The sequence below is a fragment of the Salvia splendens genome, chromosome 10 (assembly GCF_004379255.2).
Source record: "Salvia splendens isolate huo1 chromosome 10, SspV2, whole genome shotgun sequence".
Lineage (NCBI taxonomy): Eukaryota > Viridiplantae > Streptophyta > Magnoliopsida > Lamiales > Lamiaceae > Salvia > Salvia splendens.
This window is the reverse complement of record NC_056041.1, coordinates 22,670,893-22,691,084: the sequence shown is the minus strand read 5'-3', so window position 1 is coordinate 22,691,084 and position 20,192 is coordinate 22,670,893. Positions and strand designations below refer to the sequence as shown.

Sequence of the window (20,192 nt, the reverse complement as noted above, 5' to 3'; positions counted from 1 at the left end):
GGCTTTCAATATGTTTATATATTTAATTTACTCATTCATATACAAATATTTGTGTTTATCACAAAAAATCCTTATATGAAATATTTTCATTTTAAATTATCATTTTTGTTTAACTTTTCGTAATATTTCCTATAAACAATACCCTTTTCAATACCATCATACCATGTCCCACAAATGTTGGTATTGTTTGTTAAGTACGTTAAAAGTTTACGTTATGAATAAAAATCAGTGTCTTAAATATAATCAAATACTTTCATGATTAAAAATAATTCTTATTTTGAATAACAGTTACTCTATTCATGAATATGGCCCACTTCTTGGATGATTCAAAGTTTAATTGAAGAGGGAACAATAAAAAATTCACCCATTGATTTAATGTAAAGTCCAAAATTCGAATACAAGTTTGATCTAAATTTTTTAACATTTTCGGTTTCTTCAATTTGTTCATTATTTTTGGATTTATGTTGAATGTCCAATTCTTCACTTTTTTTAAGTCTATTGTAAAATATTTAACCGTCAATGAAGAGAGAGAGAATGAGAAGCAAAGATGTAACACCCCGTAAAAAAAGAGAGGGAAAAAAATCAATTATTCCTTAATTCAAATTTTAAATAAAGATTTTGTGAAGATTTTCCTCCTCCGTAATCTATAAATAAAATACCAAATAAATTCAAAATAAAAAAAGGGAGGAATTCGAATTTCCACTCCTTCCCCACGTTGAAACCGCCCCTCTCTCTATACTCCCTAAATCTCTCCCACGTCTAAACCAAATATTCTCCTCTCTATAATATACGTTTCACCAACCAGTTTTTTTCAATTCACTGCAACGAGAGGTTGCTGATTTTGAGAAGTCCGATATCAGTGTTGTGATGGTTGCCTGCGTGACGTGATGAGATGAAGGAGGCAGCGGCGTCGGGCGACGGAGGAGCTACCGACCAGCAACTCATAACTGCTCGAGCAACAGCTAACCGCGAGACGGCGGCGCGGAGTGCAGTGCTGACAGTGGCGGCTGTTCGCGATGGAGACAACAGTGGCAGCGGCAGATTCGGAAACGGCTACAGCTGCTGCTCGAACGGGTCGATTGGTGCAGCCGACGGCGAGCAATACCGACGAGCGAGGCAGGGACGGAGCAGCGGCGTCTGACAGTGGAAAACCTGTTTACGAACAGCGGCGGTGTGAAGGAGAAGCAGCGACGGAGAGACAGAGACTTTGAATTGGAGTTTTGAGAGAGAGAGAGAACATGTAATGAGCTTTGGTAGAAAGAAGTGAGGGAGACAGAGACGTGGTTTTGGGCTGCCCCATTTTAAGTTTTGGGCCAAGGAATAATATAAAGGTCGGACCATTTGTTATTTAATTAAGAAGTTAGCTATTTTTTATTTTTAAATTGCTTGATTCGAGAATTCTAACTTTTGGGTTGGGATTAATACGAGAAGGATGAGAGCAATGTTATAAAGTCGCATAGAATTCGGATCGAACGGGTTATCTCTGCGAGCAAAGTAAGATCGAAGAGGAGAACTCAAATTCAGAAAATTAAATGATCGAGGTGGGCTTTCTAACTAAGTATTTTGTGGGCTTTCGAACTAAAGTGTTTTCAAGAGCTTTCAATTTAATATATCGGTTCGAGCATCATGTTATGTGTGATTGATTTATTGTATTTATTCCAATGATGAGGCGAGATATGTTATCAAAGTGAAAGTGTTGTTGCGCATGTTATGTGGTGCTATGTGTTGATTTATTGAGTGATATTATAAATTGCTTGGCTTTGTTGATGTGATGTGAATTGATGCTCGATCTTGACGGAAAAGTAATTTGTGTTTCAAATACGTTTTTAAGGAAAATAAAGTTTGCAAAGGGAATGTCATGCCATATTTTATTTTGAGAAATGTCTATCTGTTTGTTTAGCAAGGGAGTTGTCCCTACTAGACCTATTGAAATCGAATTCGAGTCTGATTAGGGAGTGAGTCCCTACTCAGGCTAGTGTACACCAATGGGGATCGTGAGTCGTCTCTTGGGTCGGCCGGTCTAGTGATCGAGTTTGCGGCCACATTCTCGTTCATAGGATGTTGATGTTGTTGTTGATGTTGAGGTTGTTGTTGAGGTTGAGGTTGTTGAGATGATGATTATTTAGTGGGGAGCGAGTCCCTACTATAAGTTAATCGAATTCGGGTCCTAGCAAGGGTGCGTCCCTACTCGGACTAGTGTACACGATGAGGATCGTGAGTCATCGAACGCCGGTTTTCGTGCTCGTGGAAAGTGGCCCCCTTACACGGCACCCTAAGGAACAGATATGGCAGTTTCTTAAATAATTCAAGGAGAAATGGTTGTGCTTTGAAATGATGAGGAAAAAGGTTTTGAGGATGAGTTGAAAGTTTGTGTTTGAGATATTTTTAGTGTCTCGGGCCTTTTCAAGTTAAAACCCCGAGGTCACTCTATGGTGGCATGATATAACTGTTTTTATAAAATTGTTTTGGCATTTGTTCACTGAGTACATCATGTACTCAGCCCTGCATGTGTTTTCCTTATGTGCAGGTTGAGCGGTGACGAGCGCGGTGGGTGTTGAGCATAAAAGTGAAGAATGTCTATCAAATGTCTAGAATATGTTGTGTCTTCATATATAGCATTATTCTACTCTCGAAATGCTTCCGCTAAATATTGTTTCTTTTGAGTTCGTGTATTGTTGAGATATTTTCGTTTGGAGTTGTTGATTGTTGAAATGATACTCTGATTTTATTCGAGCTATTCCCGTTTGTTTCGAGCTATGGTCTAGTTGAGTTGTTTTCCCCTTTCTTCCCCGCTTCTTTAATCCCCCCTAGTCACGATCAACTGGGTTTTCTATCCTTAGAAAATGCGGGAATGACAAAAGAGGAGAATGTGATTTTTTAATATACAAAAATTGTTGTTTTTACTTTACAAAATACGAAACAAGTCCTATTGGTGAAGGCTAATTTAAATACTAATATTTCTTAAAGGATCCAATTCATCATTTTTAATTCATTTTTTATTGCAATCATTTTTAAAGCACAATCAAGGTTTAAATTTGTTACAATGATAATCAAGTCTTAAGAGGTTTGAACAAAGGTAGTCTATGAGTCTTCTAGACAGTTTGGACTGAAGGTAGAAAAACTTGGTATTGACTTTCATTTCAAATTAGCTTCATTATATAATTTTCACTTATTTTGTGCAACTAACATGATTATTTATTTCTATGTATTTTTTTGTCAATTTAAATGTCGTGTTGCAAACTAGAAAGTGACTGAATATGGGGTATTAAATATTCGCACTTTTTTTTATAAGTGATCTCTTATTTTACTTAAAAGATACTAATTTAATTACATTGAAAAATCAATCACAAATTTACGACCTAAAATTAAAAGTGCGAGTAATATGAGACGGATAGAGTATTACTCTATATGAAATTAAGCCTATATATTTAACTTGTAATTTCAATTTATTTATTTGCATTTGTATGGATACATTCAAAATTTAAGAACATTTTTGGTGGATAAACAAAATTTGATTATTAATTGAAGAATATATCTAGGGGACAAGACATCCACCATTTGATCTCATGTGCTTCTTCTTCAATTTTCAATTGAGAAGCTAGATAGCAAATAACTACAACAAATGTCACTCCCTCCGTTTCATAGAAATAGATCAATTGAGAACGACACGGGTTTTTATGTGACATATAAACAGGGGAAGAAGACCTTTCTATAAGCCTATAAAACTTCATTCTATTATCTTAGCAGTTAGGGGAAAATGATCGAAAATAGGCGAAAATTAAGCTGACATGGCTATCGAAAGTATACATGGACTAGCTGGCCTACCACCTTAAAGGATGTCATTTCAACTTTTGCAACTTTTCTACTTGTATGGCTAGTCCACGTGTATTTTTACGGTTTCACATCAGCTTTATTTTGACTAGGAATAGACAAATGTTGTAAATCGCACAAATTGTATACATAATATTTTTTGTGCAAGTTTTGAAAGTCATGTTGTTAACCATCAAATGAGTTAAAATGGTATCCTTCCATCCAATAATAAGAGTCTTACTTTTCTTAGGCATTCTACTTTTATACATTAATTTTAGAATGAAATGTGAGTGAAATGAATTAATGGAACTTTGGCCTACTCACATTTATAGTCAAAAATTAAATGAGACATCTATTGTCGGACGGGCATAGCATTATTCTATGTAATCATCAAAGTAGATTTGTCGTCATTGCGACGTTTTACGGTGAAGAGGTTGTGAGAATAAGATTTTCCCAAGAAGGAACTTTGCTAAAATTAATGGATTACATACATTGGTTCAAGAACCATCAATGTGTTGCACCCGTTGGTCCATTTGAAGTCCCGCATGATGGGTTTGGGTGTGACCACGAAAAATTCATATATGTCAAAAGGTGTTGCTTATGCCTGAATATAATTTATCCATGAGTGAGTTGTCATAATATTTCAAAGTCTATAATGTGTGATCGTAACAAAGGTAAGTGGCACGATGTTGTTAAAGTCATGAGACGTTAAGTACAAAATCTGAAAAATCAAGATTCAAAATTTCGTTCAGTGGACAAGGTTGTTGACATTGAAACTATGTTGCTTAAGCAACCAGTAGTAGCAGCATTTGGTATTAAGCTAACCTCGGCCTTCTCAGAATGTAGACTGTAATAGTAGGGATATTTTGAAATAAGAACCCTTGCCATCAAATTCGCTATTGCTAAGTCATGGCGTAACATTCAATGGTTACAGACATGCCTACAATGATAATTACTACATTGTTCAGAACTCATACGACCTTTATTAAGGTTGCGAAGGTTATTGAAAAATGTGGAGGTATTTTGTTATGGAATGTGTATGTTCGGTTTAACTTCATATTAGCAAATTTTTGTGACCTTGTTAAAGTTGTGAAGGTTGTGTGCATGCATCCATGTTGCACTGATGTTTTTGACACTTGTGACATTCTTCAAGGTACGTTTGACTAGGGGTGGTTGAAAACACCGAACAAAACACCGAAACGTATAAAGTTATACGAAAGTAACAATATAGTATAACCTTACCAATATACCGAAATATTGAAGTTCGGTACGATATACCTAAATATTGATATGGTAACGGTATGAAAGTACCATACTGATCCATCCCTACATTTGACATATTTGGATAGAGTATTTAACTATAAAAATTTGTTATGACTGGCTTCCGTTATTAACCTGTCATAGTTTCATACTTATGGTAGCTAAGATATCATGTATTCATAAAAAAGAGGTCCATGAAAATAGTCTTATATTTATATTTTGGTTTATCCACAAAAATTAATCTCATCCAAAAATGGAATATTTTGATCAAATACTTTATTATTTTCTCTCTCTCTCAAACTTTATTCATTTTTTTCGTTTGAGGGAACATCTTTTTTGGTCCACGAATTTTGTCAAACTCTCATTTTAGGTCTGTAAATTTTGAAAATATCATTTGAGGTCCGTCAACTATGAGTTAATATCAATCGAAGTATTTTTTACTATTTCTAAGTTTTTCCGGACGACAATACCCTCCAATACCTTGAAGGGTATATATTTTTAATTAACTTATCACATACTCATATTTTTTTATAAATATCTTACTATATATTTTTCCTGATTTCTAAATATAATTTACCTTCAATATCATTTAATTATGTGACATGCAAGAAAATTTTATACTCAACTTTTTATAATTAAATAATATGAAAATATTTTTGAGGTATGAATACTCGTAAAAATTAATGTCACAATCAATAGAGGATACTTGAATATTGATATATTATTTAAAAACTAAAAATACAGTATCAATATATGTCTACTGACTGTGACATTCATTTTTAAGAGTATCCATATCTTAAAAATATTTTAAAATTCTTTAATTATAAAAAGTTGAAAAAGAAACTTTTCTTGCATATCACAAAATTAAGTGATAATATTGAAAGTCAAATTATATTTGAAAAACTTATCAAAATAAAGATATTTATAAAAAAATATGAGTATCTGATAAGTTTATTAAAAATATATATCCTTCAAGGTATTGAGGACATTTTCGTCCGAAAAAACTTGGAAATAGTAAAAAAGTACGTCGATTGATATTAACTCCTAGTTGACGAACCTCAAAAAAGTTTACGGACCCAAAATGAGAGTTTGACAAAGTTCGTGGGCCAAAAAAGATGTTCACTCTTTTCTTTTTTATATCTCCTATTTTATCCATTTTTGTTCTTCTTTCTTACTTTACTAATTTCTCATTAAAACTTATATCGCCATCGACAAAACATCAACAAATGGTAAAATCATCAAATTGATAGCCTGGTAACATATATTAGTTCGCGTAAAAAATTATTTACTAATTTCTCATTAAAACTTATATCGGCCTTCGACAAAACATCAACAAATGGTAAAATCATCAAATTGATAGCCTGGTAACATGTATTAGTTTGCGTAAAAAAATATCACATCTACTGCTCTGTGAACAAGCGCTACAGCAAATAGCCTATCCCGATCTTCCGCGTCCTTCTCCGATTTGGCTTCTTCGACTCTCGAGAGCTTCGGATCATTCATTGATCCTGGTAATTTTTTTAAAAAAAGTTCGATCTGCTTTTGTTTGAATTTTGATTCTGATTGAGTGCGTGTAGAAGGGGAAGGTGCCTTTGAATGATTTTTGGTTATGTGTGATGTTGATCGATAATTGATCTCGAATTTTTATGTTTGAATAGGCGAAAATATGGAGATGGTGAAAATGAGATTGAAGCAATGGGCGCAAGTGGCGTATTATGTGCGCCAATCTCCAAATACATTACTTGATTTACCGAAAATAGACAAAATTGGAGGTCACGACCGCCGGCGCTGTCGCCGGGGATTTAGAGTCGAGATTTTTTCTGTTTGCAAATAAAATGAGGTGGAAGTCCGTCTCCAATCTCTTAATGGCAATCTGCATCAAGTTCTGAGCGGAGCCGGAGTTCAGCTTGACGTAGTAGTGCATTGCGTGCTGCAGACTGCTCACTGCATCGAGAAATTTTCTGTTCTCTTCTGTCATCGACGAAGAGCGATTAGAATTCCTGGTCTTTGTGGTCATCGATGGGACACCGCAATTATGACCTCAGCGAGGTCGAGGTTATGTTTGATGAGAGTGGAACAAGTAATTGAGTTGATGAGAGTCATATATCAAGGTTAAGTTTTGTTGGTGGACAAATAAATGCATGTGCTTTTTTGAATCCTAATTTCTTTTTTATTTTAGAGTTTTTTTTTACAAAATAAAATAATTATATTTTGAATACTAATTAAAATCCATTAATCCCGTCAAAATCGCACTAAACTGGCGTTGACTGTTAGATTTTGAGGGTTCTGTAAAAAAATGACGACTCCAGCGACGTTTCCATTTGTTCAGGACTTGATTTTCAAAAAGCGAATGTTTTGGACCATCGTATTTGGTCCTATGTTTATGACCAAAATTGACTCTTACTCATTAATTATTAGTTAATTTGTTTACATTCAATAAAAGTGCATTTGTCACGTCGCAAGCTGCGTAAGGTCTGCTTAGGATTAAAACTCCACATAGGTTTGAATCATGATGAGAAAATAAACCGTGAGAAATTGCCAGAATCCCCAAAAATTTCTGATATTAAGAAATCTTAACCTGAACATGAATCCCTACATTCAAATCCAAACACGGCCAAATCCCATTAGAGACACGATCATATTTATGCTGATACGACACGATATTGACACAAACCTGACACAGTACGACAATAATACGATAACAATATGAATTTGATATGACAACAATACGATAACGATGCGAAACAATTGCAGCGTGTTGCAAATAAGATATGGCCTGATAACTACATGATCATGAAGATTATAGTTGAGTAGATAAGGAATGGAATGAATGCAAGGCGAGAAAATATTAACCTAATTTTAATTTTAATAAAGAAAAAAATTAATACAATAAATAATTAGTTTTAATATTAATAATTTATATAATACCCAAATTTAACCGCGAACCCAACCCAAATTATTATGTTTTTATTGGGTCAATCGATAAAAACAAATATAATGTTGATACTAAATTATTAATTTGATGTAGTCTAAGTTTGGCATATCCATAATGATAATTAAAATAATTTATCTTGTTTTCGATGTTTATTGTCATATCAAAACGTGTAATTGACTGTTGAGGCTCGGCTACAACCGCAATCGCCGTATGCACTCTTTTCCTTCAAATTAGGCGTCGGAATTGGATAAATCGTTTCGGTTCACTCTCTCCAAAATTCTCCCCAATTCGAATCACAAATCCACCAACTCCGAATTGAAGCCACGCCAATTGATTGCAGCTATGGCGAATCTCATCGAAGAAGATGCAAAAATGGTTGAGATCACTCTGCGAACAATCGGCCCTTCACCTCGCTCCCGCCTCACCCTCCCCTCTACGCTCAAAGTATCTACTTCTACGTTTTCTCGTTACTATATTAATCAGCTCTATTCTCTCTCGTTTGCTTACGCTTTCAATAAATTGGTCTTTTACCGTTTTGAGTTATTTCTTCATAAATTTGATGAATTGTTGCCTTTATTGACTTGCGTGATTCACCACGAGGCATAATTTGGATGATTAACTAGTTTTTTCATTAGAATTTGTTTTTGTTTATATTCGTTGTTGGAGGTGAGGAGTATTAGTTTTATAACAGCGTATAATTCTTCAACCTTCGGTGAATTAGCAATGTCAATGAAGTAATGCGTTACATTTTACTGCAATATAGTAATTCTCAAGGTTATCATTTTGCACTTCATGACCATTGTCACACCCGTTTCCAGTTTAATCTTGAATGTCGTTTTAAATATTGAATGAAAGAGTCTCCTCCCTTTGGGGGAATGTATTGGTCTATACTTTCCTGTAAACATATCACCCCTCTCCCTCCCTCATATAAGAGTACTATTTTTATGTATTATTTTTGCTGACAAATAGGTTAAAGAGTTGAGGAAACTGATTTCTGGAACTACTGACTTGCCCCTGGAGAATATGACTCTTGTTTTCCGTGGAAATGTGTTGCACGATAGTACAAATGGTGAGGACTCATTTGTCCAACTCCACGAGCGAGGTACCAAACTGTCTTTTTGTCTCTTGTTGTTTTTGCACTGGCTCATGTGTTTCTTTCAGTGATGGTCAGAAGCATGGTTTGCTTTGTATAGCACCTGTGGTACTATGTTCTTCTTAAATTTATAAGGCTTCATGAAATGTGTAAATTTCTAGGTTTAATTTATCAGAAAAAAAATTTCTGGGTATTAAACTTTTTTTTTGGTACTTCAATTAAACTTGTAAGAATACTCGTACATTGTTTTGTAGCTCATTGTTTTTACCTCTGATATTAATTACAGTTTACTAATTTAATTTTAAAATGTGAATTTCCCTAAATTTAACTCTGCATGGAATAAGTTACGCTATACAGTTCAAAGATTGTAGATTGTGCATAGCCTGTCCATAATAATTGTGTACTTTATGTTAATGTCCCACTGATAACTTATTAAAGCAATAAACACTTACCAAAATTATTTGCCATTTTGTCTGTGTTAGTTCTGGTGAACTGTTCAAATTTATTCTAAACCTTAATGTCATAGTTGAAGAATGTGCGTGTTATTTGACACCATGGTATTATATACTGATTTAACACTTTAGAGTACATCTGATGAAGCATGAATTTTACTTGCACATTCATTTTCACCTTAAAAACCAAGAACTCATTTTGGGTTCTGTTTTGGGCGTTGAGAAAAAATGTATTTTGGGAATGGTGTGGGTAATGGAAATATGTGTGGTGAGCTGTTGGGAAATAATTATGCGATCCATCTAAGTGGAAAATATCTCAAGATCAAACTGATAACGTTTCGCTGAAGATTTGTTATTATTGAACCGTATGTATGTATGTATGTATGTAAATCATGTTGTTTTCTGATCCTGACAATGATGTAAAAATATAACAAAAGGAGAACTGGACAAGGGTTGTATAACAATGAAACTTCTCATCTCCTGTCTTTTCTCAAGAAGCTTAGTGGAACTTACCAATAAATGAAATGGTGTTTCTATTTTGAGGAGATGAAAAATTTGTTGGAAAGGAAGCTGTAGTCTTAGCTAGATTTTGTTGCTTATGATAATAATATGATATGCAAAATTCTTGGCCTTGTGATAGTCTTCTTCTATCTCTAACAACTGTCAAAGTATATCATTTCTAGAAACTGTGACTGTTGCTATCAAACCGAAGCCACCTGCTAAGAATATCCAAGACAGTTTTGACGACGATGATGGAGAAGATCTAGTCAGTTCCAAGTGAATTCTGAAATCTCTATTTTCTTTCTAACATTTCCTGAGTTCTGAATTTTATCCTCTGTATATGTAGAAATTTCAACTTCCAGAATCAACCAGCAGGTGGAAGAGGAGAGTGTTCTTCACATTACGTGACAAATTCAAGATCCCTGGTGCGGCTTAGTTTCACCATTCATTTTTACAAAAGTAAAATAGGAACATTATAACTGGTCTTTTTGCTGGTGTAGATATGCTATTGATGGCAATTTTCTCCCTCAAAACAAAGACATGGGTAGCCATTATAATGTGGTTCATCCTGGCACCCGTTGCCCATAGATTGGGTCTTGGACCTTTATATGTGAGTCCTACTGTTCTTTTTGGTTGTACAAATTCGTGCATTTATTGCTGTCCTGGCTACCTCATTTTGCAAACGGGTTTATCTCAAAGTCCTATACAATTTGATAATAGAGTGGTAATGCCTAAAGCACTTTGCGGAATAGATACAGTGAATCTTGATCAAAATTCTAAATCTAATTGATTATTGCTTCTAATTTTTATGTGTAAAGATATTGAAATTGTAAAGTGTGTTTTGAAATGATGATTTTTGGCTAAATTATTAGAAATTCTGAAGAGGTAGAAAAACCTTGCTTCAAACATCTTAGTTTGAACTTTTTTTATACATTCACTCGCCTTTGACTTTTTATGGCAAAGCATGCCATAGTGAAGATGAAAGAATGTCATATTTGTAAATGGCTGCGTGGAGCTTGCATTATAGGTATTTTTTTTACTTCGCCAGCTAGATAAAATTTTTCTTAATCATTTAAGACTAGTAGGTTTCTATTGCCAATCTGGTATAGCTTTTCTTAGGACATTGCCAATACCACTAGTAATAATATGATGAACCTATCATTCCAGCTTTTACATTTGATTTCAAGTACTATAATTTTAGAATTGCTTGAAATAAACTATTGTCCATATAGACAAGACAACAAAAGACAAGAGCTTGCCTTATTTATACATTGATTTGAATTTTTAACCTTCTTTGGGATCTCAACTTATTTTATCATTATTGCTAGATACTTGCAACCGGCTTTTTTATCATATTCTACAATCTTGGGCATCGACAACCTGGTGATGTAAGGTAAATGCCCGAATCAGAAAACTTCTTGAAAGCTGCAGTTCCTTTTGATTTCCAATTGGCAGTTTCTGTATTCATCACTTTTTTTGTAATCATGAAAATGTGCTGCAAAGTGTTTTGTAAGAGGCTGCACATTTAAGAGTAAAATAATAAGGTGAAATACGATACTGTCCCAACGTTAAGAATATGCACAAAAACAACCCAATATTTTGAAAGTATCATTTGATACCAAGATCTTGACACTATCCCGAACTCCATTTTATGGCATTAGAATGTCTACGTGTCATACCTGAGGCTAATGTAGGATTTGCTTACTTGCCACCTTGCTTGAAACAACATCGTCTTATTCAGAACCAATTTTTTGTAAGAAGTTCCACCTCAACAAAATGGGATGTGATCGTCCTGTTTCTCCAAGATAAAAATAGAATCCAACTCCCATGTGCAAATAACCTCATCCCCTTCTTAACCTGGACACTATCCTACTACTGATCATTCCTGATGCTACTACTTAATTTATTTCCTTATTAAAAGATAAGTTATTTAGAATAGAATAGAATAGAAGGACGGTCAGGGCTTTTGTTTCTGGAGCCTTAGTTCAACTTCTTATTGAAGTACTAAAGTTTGAGTCATTTAGGGGATGAGAAAAATTATCCTAGTTGAGAGGGGGGTGGCATAACTTGGGGGTACAAATGTCCCAAAAAAATTTTCTTGGAGAAACAGATTTACATTGTCTCGTTTGATTGAAATGGAATTTCATAACTTTTTTTTTGTGGGTTGCGAATAAAACAATATAATATTAAGTGAGGTGGCAATTGACAAATCCATGTCAGCCTTCAGCCCTTAGCCCTTCAGTGTGATCCCCAGATTAGATAACAAAAACTGGGGAACAAAATGGGGCTTGTCCCAAAATTTTTTCTTGAAGAAACAGAGTGACATTGTCTTGTTTGATTAAGATGGAATTTCATACCTTTTCTGTGGGTTCCGAATAAACAATATCGTTTTAAGTGAGGTGGCAAATGGACAAATCCATGTCAGCCTTTCGCGTGATCCGTAGATTAGATACCAAAACTGGGGTTAATTTACAATAGGTACCCATGGGAAGCGTTTTAAATCTTGGGACATGTTTATGAATATGTTAACATTAGACTATTTTTTATATTTTCCCAAGTATAATTTCCAATGGTATGAATTATTGATGCAATAGTTACGGTCTCTCTTACAGCATTCACAACATTTGGACATATGAAACAAAGGTATTTTGAGAAATCGCAAAAGATTTTGATTATAAGGTTGAATATTCACTTCATATGTAGTTTCCTCCCTTATAACAGGACATCTCTAAAAGGGAAATTGGTTTAAGTTGTGAAAACGGTCACGGTCTTAATGCAAATTGATGGTTCATTTACTGCTTCACTAACCTTGGTGCTGCTTTTATCCAGTGCATATTCTATATTCAATGAAGATTTCAGAGAACTTCCTGGAACTCTCAATGCGGACCGCCTTGACAGGGACATTCGAGCTGGGCAGTTTTGAGGACACCCCAGATGGACCACACGTCCAATTTTATCAGTCTGACAACACAGTTGTGTTGCAAAATTCTCAACCCATCCCCACATTGAAGTTCCTGTCATTGGATGGCAGGAATTGAAGCCGGCAAATGTTTGTAGCATGTGTAAGTTGCTGTTGCTTGTTAATGTTATGAAAGTTGCAGCAGGATTGATTACATTACATAAATTGTAAGTTGTATAATATCTTGATGTTACATTATAGAGGAGACTGATAAAAAAATTTCATCACAATGGCTTCCTGGTGTAAGTACCATAGTTTACACCCTCATGGTTTTTATGCTGTTACTCGTCTAAAACGCAAACTTGGAGGCTCCAATGGTACTCCAAAACCAATCCCATTTTTGGTTTTTGAGTAAAATATACATATCTTTAGGTTTACACTAAGAGCATCTCTAACTATTTATACTGAATTCAAGCTCATTTTACTGTAAATGCCACACCAAAAGGAGAATTGAAAATTTTCTGATCGGAGATAATGTGAATCTTTTTGATTCAAGAAACATATATGCCCGGATTTGTTCTTGCAAAACTACCCAATAACCCAAACAAGAAATATGACAATAAAAAGATGGAAAAGAATAAGGAAGATGATAAGTGTTATGATTTAGATTAAAGCTCAAAAAAGAAAAACCCAATGGCTACTTTCACAAACAAAAATCTAATGGCTCTACCAATTAGCAACACAAGAGCTAGCAAGCATGCCTTAACAAATAATCTAAGTCCGGTAATAGATTAAATGCAACCCCAAGGGATTTTGGATAAATCTTCAATGATGAAGATGGGTGCTCAAATTTGAGTCTTTGTTCTTCAATAATGTTCAAAGTCTAATGGCAAAAACCCTAGACATGGGTATTTATACTAGAGGTTAAAAGTGCTAAATAAAAGAGCCAAAAAGAGTTCAAAAACGAGTTGGGCACAAAACGCCCGAGTCGGGCGTTTTCCTTGCCTAAGTCGGGCAAATTCTCTAGAGTCGGGCGTTTTGCTCGTTGGACAGCGCAGCTTTAGTAAAATGACTATAACTTCCTCACCCGGGCTCCGATTGAGGCGTGTAAGGTACTCATGCGAAGCTCTTTCAACGATGAAGATAATGGTGGTCTTAGAAGAGCATTTGGACACCATCTTGATGGGTAAATTGATGTTTGAAACGGACCCCAGCTCTGGTGTGGTTCATTGGATGCCTTCGTTCCTTCTATTGGTTTGGCGCTTCCCGGATTCACATCAGGAGATCAGAGTGTTTTTCCTTGGAGATGGAAAATCCGACCGCCGGGGTTTATCTACTTGCAAATTCTTCCACAGTTAGTTAAAAGAATGAAATTGATTGATATTAGCGATATTAGGTAGTATAGAATTATAGATATCATTATGGGAGAAGTTGATCGTTGAAATGATAATTGATATAATAGAAATAGAAGCTATCCATTCTTTTTCCAGATGTACATGCCGCAAAATATTGATTTTACTCAAACTATTTATACTAAACTCAAAACTTAAAATAATATTCTCTATATTACAGTACGATAGATATTGTGAATCATGTGGACTCTATTACTAGAAATGCAGAGTGGCATTTTTCAGATGGACCAAAAAGAAATATATCAAAATTTTCATGGACAGGTGGAGTAATAATATTTTCTTTGCATGCATGGAAATACTTCAGGTGATGATGTGATCAGTGATATTGACCTTATATTAGGTGATAAAATGGCAGGAAATTGTAGTATAAGATGAAATTATACTTTGTGTTTGTGATATCTACACACATTTCCCCCTGTCAAATAAACGTAAATGGGAACTGAGAAAATCTAGCAAACTGAGCTTTCTCCTTAAGTTAATTGCTAAATGTTGAGTTGTGTAACTTGCTTATAGAAGAATCTATCTTGAAATAGGATCCCATTAGAAAGGAGTACAAGATTCAAAAAGTAGTTATAACTAGACTATTGTGAAAAGATGTACGTTCTTGTGCATGTCATTAAGCACTTCACTACAAAATCTTCAGTAGAGAATTTTTCAGAGAAAGAAATGAATAGTGAGGTTCTCAGCAAATAGATGGGCTATACAGATACGAAGGTAAACCCGGAAAAAAGTAGTTGCAGAAGTCACAATTGATGAAACACGGAGCCGAAAGAGAATAAATAAATTACCTAAATACATGTAATCTTAGAACAACTCCAACCATTTACACTATCCAAATTTAAAATAATATTCTCTATATTATACCTTTTCACACTCTGATTCGTATGTGTTTGTAGGCAAAGCAACAAGATTTAAATCTTGTTGTTTAGGATAGGTTTGTTAAAGTTGATTGCCTTCGCTTTATGTTTTTATTGTGTATGGAATGTACCTGCTTTCTGAAACATATCTGCAGAATGTTTTTATTCACACATTTCAATATTGAGTGCAAAACCAATTACCAACTGAAAATTGTCGATTTAAAAGCCAATAACTCTCTATTACGAATAACGAACAGTGAATGCTGAAATAACACTTATTCAGTAGCACAGATATGGTATAGAATCATCAAATTACTTTGAGAAAGTTTTGAATATGAGTTCTGGAATTCATATACTTGGCGTTTGATAATGTTAATGTGCAACATATTTAACTCTGCTCATCTCCAACATTCTTAACAACGATGCTCTTCATCCAACAAAATAAGGACACTCCCAAAAGAGAGCAGCAGCTTCCTCCAACAAAATCAACAAATCCTACAATATGAAGAACAAATTGTGTATAAATACCATGAAAGCTCATACAGTGGCCATTTACACTCTTGCTTACAAATTCTAATTCCAATAAGAGCACAAATGTTGCAGCATCTGAAAGATCAATTTTATCTAGTATGTAGAATGTTTAGTTTATCTTTTTCTAGTTTATAGGATTCTTTATTTAATTATAGTTTTATTCAAGTTGGAGTTTTTAATAGTCTTATAAATAGACTTGCATGCTTCCTAGTTCAGTTTTATCGATTAGATCGAACTGTTCTTCGTTCCTGGTGATTTTTTTCCTACGTTCTCCTGTTTGATCCAGCCAAAGTCACCCACCTCTAACAATTGAAATTGATAAGCATATAAGTTGGGGGATTCCTAACTTAACCCAAAATCATTGTCAAAAGCATAATCTGTTATTCCACACTCAACAGCTGCCTACCTCTCTAACAATTGAAAATTGATAACCATAGTATAAGTTATGGAGCCCTAACTTAACCCAAAACCACGGTCAAAGGAAAACGGTTGACTCCCACTTATATGCTATTCCACACACATTCATGTGGAATCAATGCGTGATTCATATCATTAGAAATTTCACAAATGATTCATATTGTTGTCCAAATCCAAACTTTAATTGGCATCATCCGACATTGACAGAAATATTCAAGTGCAAGTTTCTTTGTATATTTCAAGCCCATGTTGTCTTTTAACATAACTAAGAAAAAAGAAAAGAAAAGAAAAAATGGGACAGGGGGAGCCACCATGCAATTCACCTACAGAAAAGAGTGTATAGTTGTTTTTATGCTAGGTTCTGGCTTATGACCATTCTCACTATTTTAATAATTATGAATGCACAAACAACTTTATACAAAACAATGAAAACCAAAAAAGAGAAAAGTTTATAAAAAAGCAAATGCAGCAAATTGCTAATGCCATATCTTGATAGCTAGATAGATAGATGGATGGATAGAAAAAATTATAGGCTAATCCACGACATACTTTGATGGATTGATGGACCGAACAAGTAAGCTTCTTTTATCAGTTTATCCTTCAGTACTCAATCATAACGTTGATTGAATCTTTCACTAAAACTCTAAAAGTGAGCACCTCTTATTGCATATATACCCTACATTTGACCAAGAAAAGCAAACATCTAATATAGCGAACAGATTTTGTTAAACCCTTCTTATCCATCAAATCCCTTTATTGAATACACATCCTTCATTTGATCAAGAAGACCAAACATCTGATACAGTCAAATGATTGGTATTAAACCCTCATCCATCAAACCCCCTTATTCAATACACATCTTACATTTGACCAAGAAGACCAAGCATATGATATAGTCAGATGATCTGTATTAAACCCTTGTCCATCAAATCCCCTTATTGGATACATATCCTGCATTTGATCAAGAAGAGCAAAGCATCTGATGTATTCAGAAGATCTGTACTAAACCCTTATCTATGAAATCCCCCTCATTGTATCTATATCCTACATTTGATCAAGAAAGGCAAACATTTGATAAAGTCACCTAATTTTTATAAGGGATATTGGCGCCTAATATCACGAAACTTTTCAAAATTTTGTTTTTCGGCTTCTAGAGACTTTGTAATCACATCACTATCATTTTTCAGTGGTAACCATATCTTATGTGACGTAATAACAAATGAAATAATATAGCCGGATTTTGTCGCTGGTAGAAAAATTCAACAATTATTAAAGTTCGTGATATTATATGTCAAGTTTAAAGTTTGTGGGGGAAAAACAAATTTTTGGAAAGTTCGGTAATATTAGGCGTCAATATCCCTTTTTATTAAACCCATATCCATCAGATTAACTCAAACACAAGTCTATCGTTTCCAAAACAAATTACAACACAAGATTATATCAAATACACAAGTTTTAGGGAAATGAAGGATTGGTTTACCTAAGAAGAAGGTTGGGCAGAAGCCTTAGAAGTCCGAAAATCCTTCTTGAGCTCGGCCATTCTGGCAACACATGCAGCCTTGGTTTTCCCCGGAACAGAAGCCGCAACTTTCTCCCACCGCATCGCCACCTCCTTAGGAAACGCCTTCAATGCATTGAGCAATGCTAGATCCTCCGTGGCACTCCATCCGCTCTCCTTCATCGCATCCTCCTCCTCAACATGCCTCTTCTCCCGATCCTTGAGAAACTTGGCGTAAGAATCCTGATCGCTGCCCTTCTTCTCTCCAATGTGCTTGGCTTTCGCGATCACAGTCTCCACCTTGTGCCTCCCCTTGAAACCCTCCGCTATGGCCTCCCACCGCCCCGGCTTCCCCACCGGGTGCTTCCCCATCAGCTTCTTCAGCATCTCGTCGTCGCCCTCGCCCCACTCCTCCGCCTTGGCCTCAACCACCGCCTCAATTGACGATCTGCCGGATCGCTGCTTGGGCAGATCGGAACGAGATAAATCGATCGCGTTCGAATTCCCCAAATTCCCCTCGGTTTCTTCAGATGCTTTCCTGGCTGATTTTGCCGATTTTCTGCTAGGTTTTTCGGTGAATTCAATCGGAGCGGCGGGGATTTCCTCCAGCGGCGGGCCGACGCCGACGCGGATGTCGCCGGCGGTGAGAGAGGGGGGCGCGAAGGGGCCGATTAGAAGGGATAGGGAGAGCCATAGGAAGAGGGATTTGAGGGGTTCGAAATTGAAGTGAATTAGGGCGAGGGAGAAGAGGAGCAGAGAGAGGGAAAGGGAAATGAAGAGGGTGGGCTTGTGGAGAGAAGAGAGAGAGAAGGAGGAGGAGGAATTGTGAAGAGATTCATCGGGGAGATGCTTGGATTGGAACATGAACCTAGGCTTGCTCTCATATTCATCTAAGAACTCCATGGATTTCGAGCTTCCAAGCCTGGTTCCCCTCTTTCAATTTTTCAAGGGTTATATTTATATGCTTGAGATGCAGATTATGTCCAAATTCAACTAAAACAGAGCTCGTATGGTAATTTATTTAGTTAACTTGAAAATTGAAATGATTAGATTATGTGGTATTTTATTTACTATTTTGAATAAAATTATTAAAAAAATGAATTAAATATCAAAATAATATAAATATAAAGTTTAATATTTAATTTTAAATAAATTAAAATTGAGTAATCAGTTTAATATAAGCAAAATAGTTTAGTAATCATTTATAAAATCAACCCCGATGTTGTGTAAGCAAATTCACTATGTTACCTTTGTTTCTATTGATACTTCATAGAGACCATATTTCTTTTGTTAATGAGATCGGAGGAAGTTGTAAATGTGACAAATTTTGTAGAACGAACTAAAATGAAAGTAGGGATGTCAATGGGGTCGGCCCATCGAGTTTCGGGCCAATTCTACTCGGGTTGCGGGTCAATCGGGTGCAGGCTAATCGTGTTGTGATTTCTTTTGGATTATAAACGTTCAACCCTAACCCTAAAAGCTCGGGTTTCGGGCTAGCCCAACAAGTTAATCAGGTTGGAACTGATAAGATTGACATGCGATCAATCCAATACATAATGATGAAAATTAGTTATATTCATAAAATGTAAAATATTTAATTATGATAAATTTTAGATGTATGCTTAAATTCAATCATAAACATGATCAAATCGTAATATTTGATATATTTCGTGAAATTTTAATGCATGTATTAGAAATTTAAATATTCTTCGGTGAAATTAAAGTTTTTAATCTATTTATCAATTAATATATTAATAAAATTTCAATATATAATTTGTATATTTAATATAAAATTAAAAGTCATTTTTAGTTATCTATATTATAAAATTACTCAATGAAGTGTCGAATTGAGAGTAAAAAATATAATAATAGAAATTTTATCGAGTTTTCGGGTCTGGCCCTAACGGGTTGCGGGCTAATCGGACTTTGATTTTATCATACAATAAATTTCCGGCCCTAACCCTATAAATTTATCAGGCTATTCGGACCAGCCCACAGATTGCGGGCTACACTGACATCCCTAAATCAAAGGGATATTGTTTCTAAACATAAATTTTGGTCAATGTTTGGTATTTCTCACTGACTTTAAAATTGATCTAGAATATCATAAATTTAGCACTCTGTTTAGTATGAGCACGAAGATTAAGAAATTATGTTAAAAAGTATTAGAGGTGAATAAAGTAGAAAAGATAAAGAGAGTAAAATAGGTGTTGGAATAAGATTGGATATTTTATTTTTTGAAAAATTGAAATGAGAGTCAACCTAGTTGGGACATGTATTACTCAAAATGATCCAAATAAGATATTTTTATCAAACTTTTTTATTTTATGTGGGCAACCGTGATACGTTTTACTATAGTATTTTAAATTATATTTTAAGTTTATAACAGATAGGATAAAAAGTCACGCATTAAATTTAAAATGATTTAATTTTGTCACAATTATGATAAAAAGTCAAAATTTGACCCTCGGCTTGAAGTTGGCGCCCTTTAAAGTGGAATTCATCATTATTGGATAGACATCCAAAT

General features: G+C 34.9%; 2 protein-coding genes and 1 long non-coding RNA gene across 4 annotated transcripts; 2 read left to right on the top strand and 1 right to left on the bottom strand.

Moving 5' to 3' along the window:
- Positions 1-739: 739 nt before the first annotated feature.
- On the top strand, positions 740-2,547 carry LOC121751580. Its single transcript, XR_006040122.1, has 3 exons — positions 740-1,331; positions 1,432-1,541; positions 2,528-2,547. It is a non-coding gene; the product is annotated as an uncharacterized LOC121751580 (long non-coding RNA).
- Positions 2,548-8,158: 5,611 nt separating this feature from the next.
- LOC121750738 lies at positions 8,159-13,240 on the top strand. Its single transcript, XM_042145338.1, has 7 exons — positions 8,159-8,449; positions 8,975-9,107; positions 10,234-10,316; positions 10,398-10,476; positions 10,552-10,661; positions 11,380-11,444; positions 12,881-13,240. The coding sequence occupies exons 1-7, from the start codon at positions 8,348-8,350 to the stop codon at positions 12,972-12,974; spliced, it is 666 nt and encodes a 221-aa protein (XP_042001272.1). The 5' UTR covers positions 8,159-8,347; the 3' UTR covers positions 12,975-13,240.
- Positions 13,241-15,437: 2,197 nt separating this feature from the next.
- LOC121750185 (transcription factor MAMYB) lies at positions 15,438-18,641 on the bottom strand. 2 transcript variants are annotated; one of them, XM_042144665.1, is made up of 2 exons: positions 17,648-18,637; positions 15,438-15,714 (listed from the first exon to the last, which is right to left on the bottom strand). In XM_042144665.1, the coding sequence occupies exon 1, from the start codon at positions 18,566-18,568 to the stop codon at positions 17,648-17,650; it is 921 nt and encodes a 306-aa protein (XP_042000599.1). In that variant the 5' UTR covers positions 18,569-18,637; the 3' UTR covers positions 15,438-15,714. The 2 variants fall into 2 exon arrangements, with proteins under 2 accessions (XP_042000599.1, XP_042000600.1); XM_042144666.1 differs by lacking the exon at positions 15,438-15,714 and adding an exon at positions 16,511-17,118 and having other exon boundaries at positions 17,648-18,641.
- Between the last annotated feature and the right edge of the window lie 1,551 nt (positions 18,642-20,192).

Bases quoted from the DNA above. Each gene is read 5' to 3' on its own strand.
- LOC121750738 (XM_042145338.1), top strand. From the start codon at position 8,348: ATGGCGAATCTCATCGAAGAAGATGCAAAAATGGTTGAGATCACTCTG. The intron at 8,450-8,974 runs GTATCTACTTCT...GCTGACAAATAG, and splicing joins CCCTCCCCTCTACGCTCAAA to GTTAAAGAGTTGAGGAAACT. The intron at 11,445-12,880 runs GTAAATGCCCGA...GCTTTTATCCAG, and splicing joins CGACAACCTGGTGATGTAAG to TGCATATTCTATATTCAATG.
- LOC121750185 (XM_042144666.1), bottom strand. From the start codon at position 18,568: ATGGAGTTCTTAGATGAATATGAGAGCAAGCCTAGGTTCATGTTCCAA.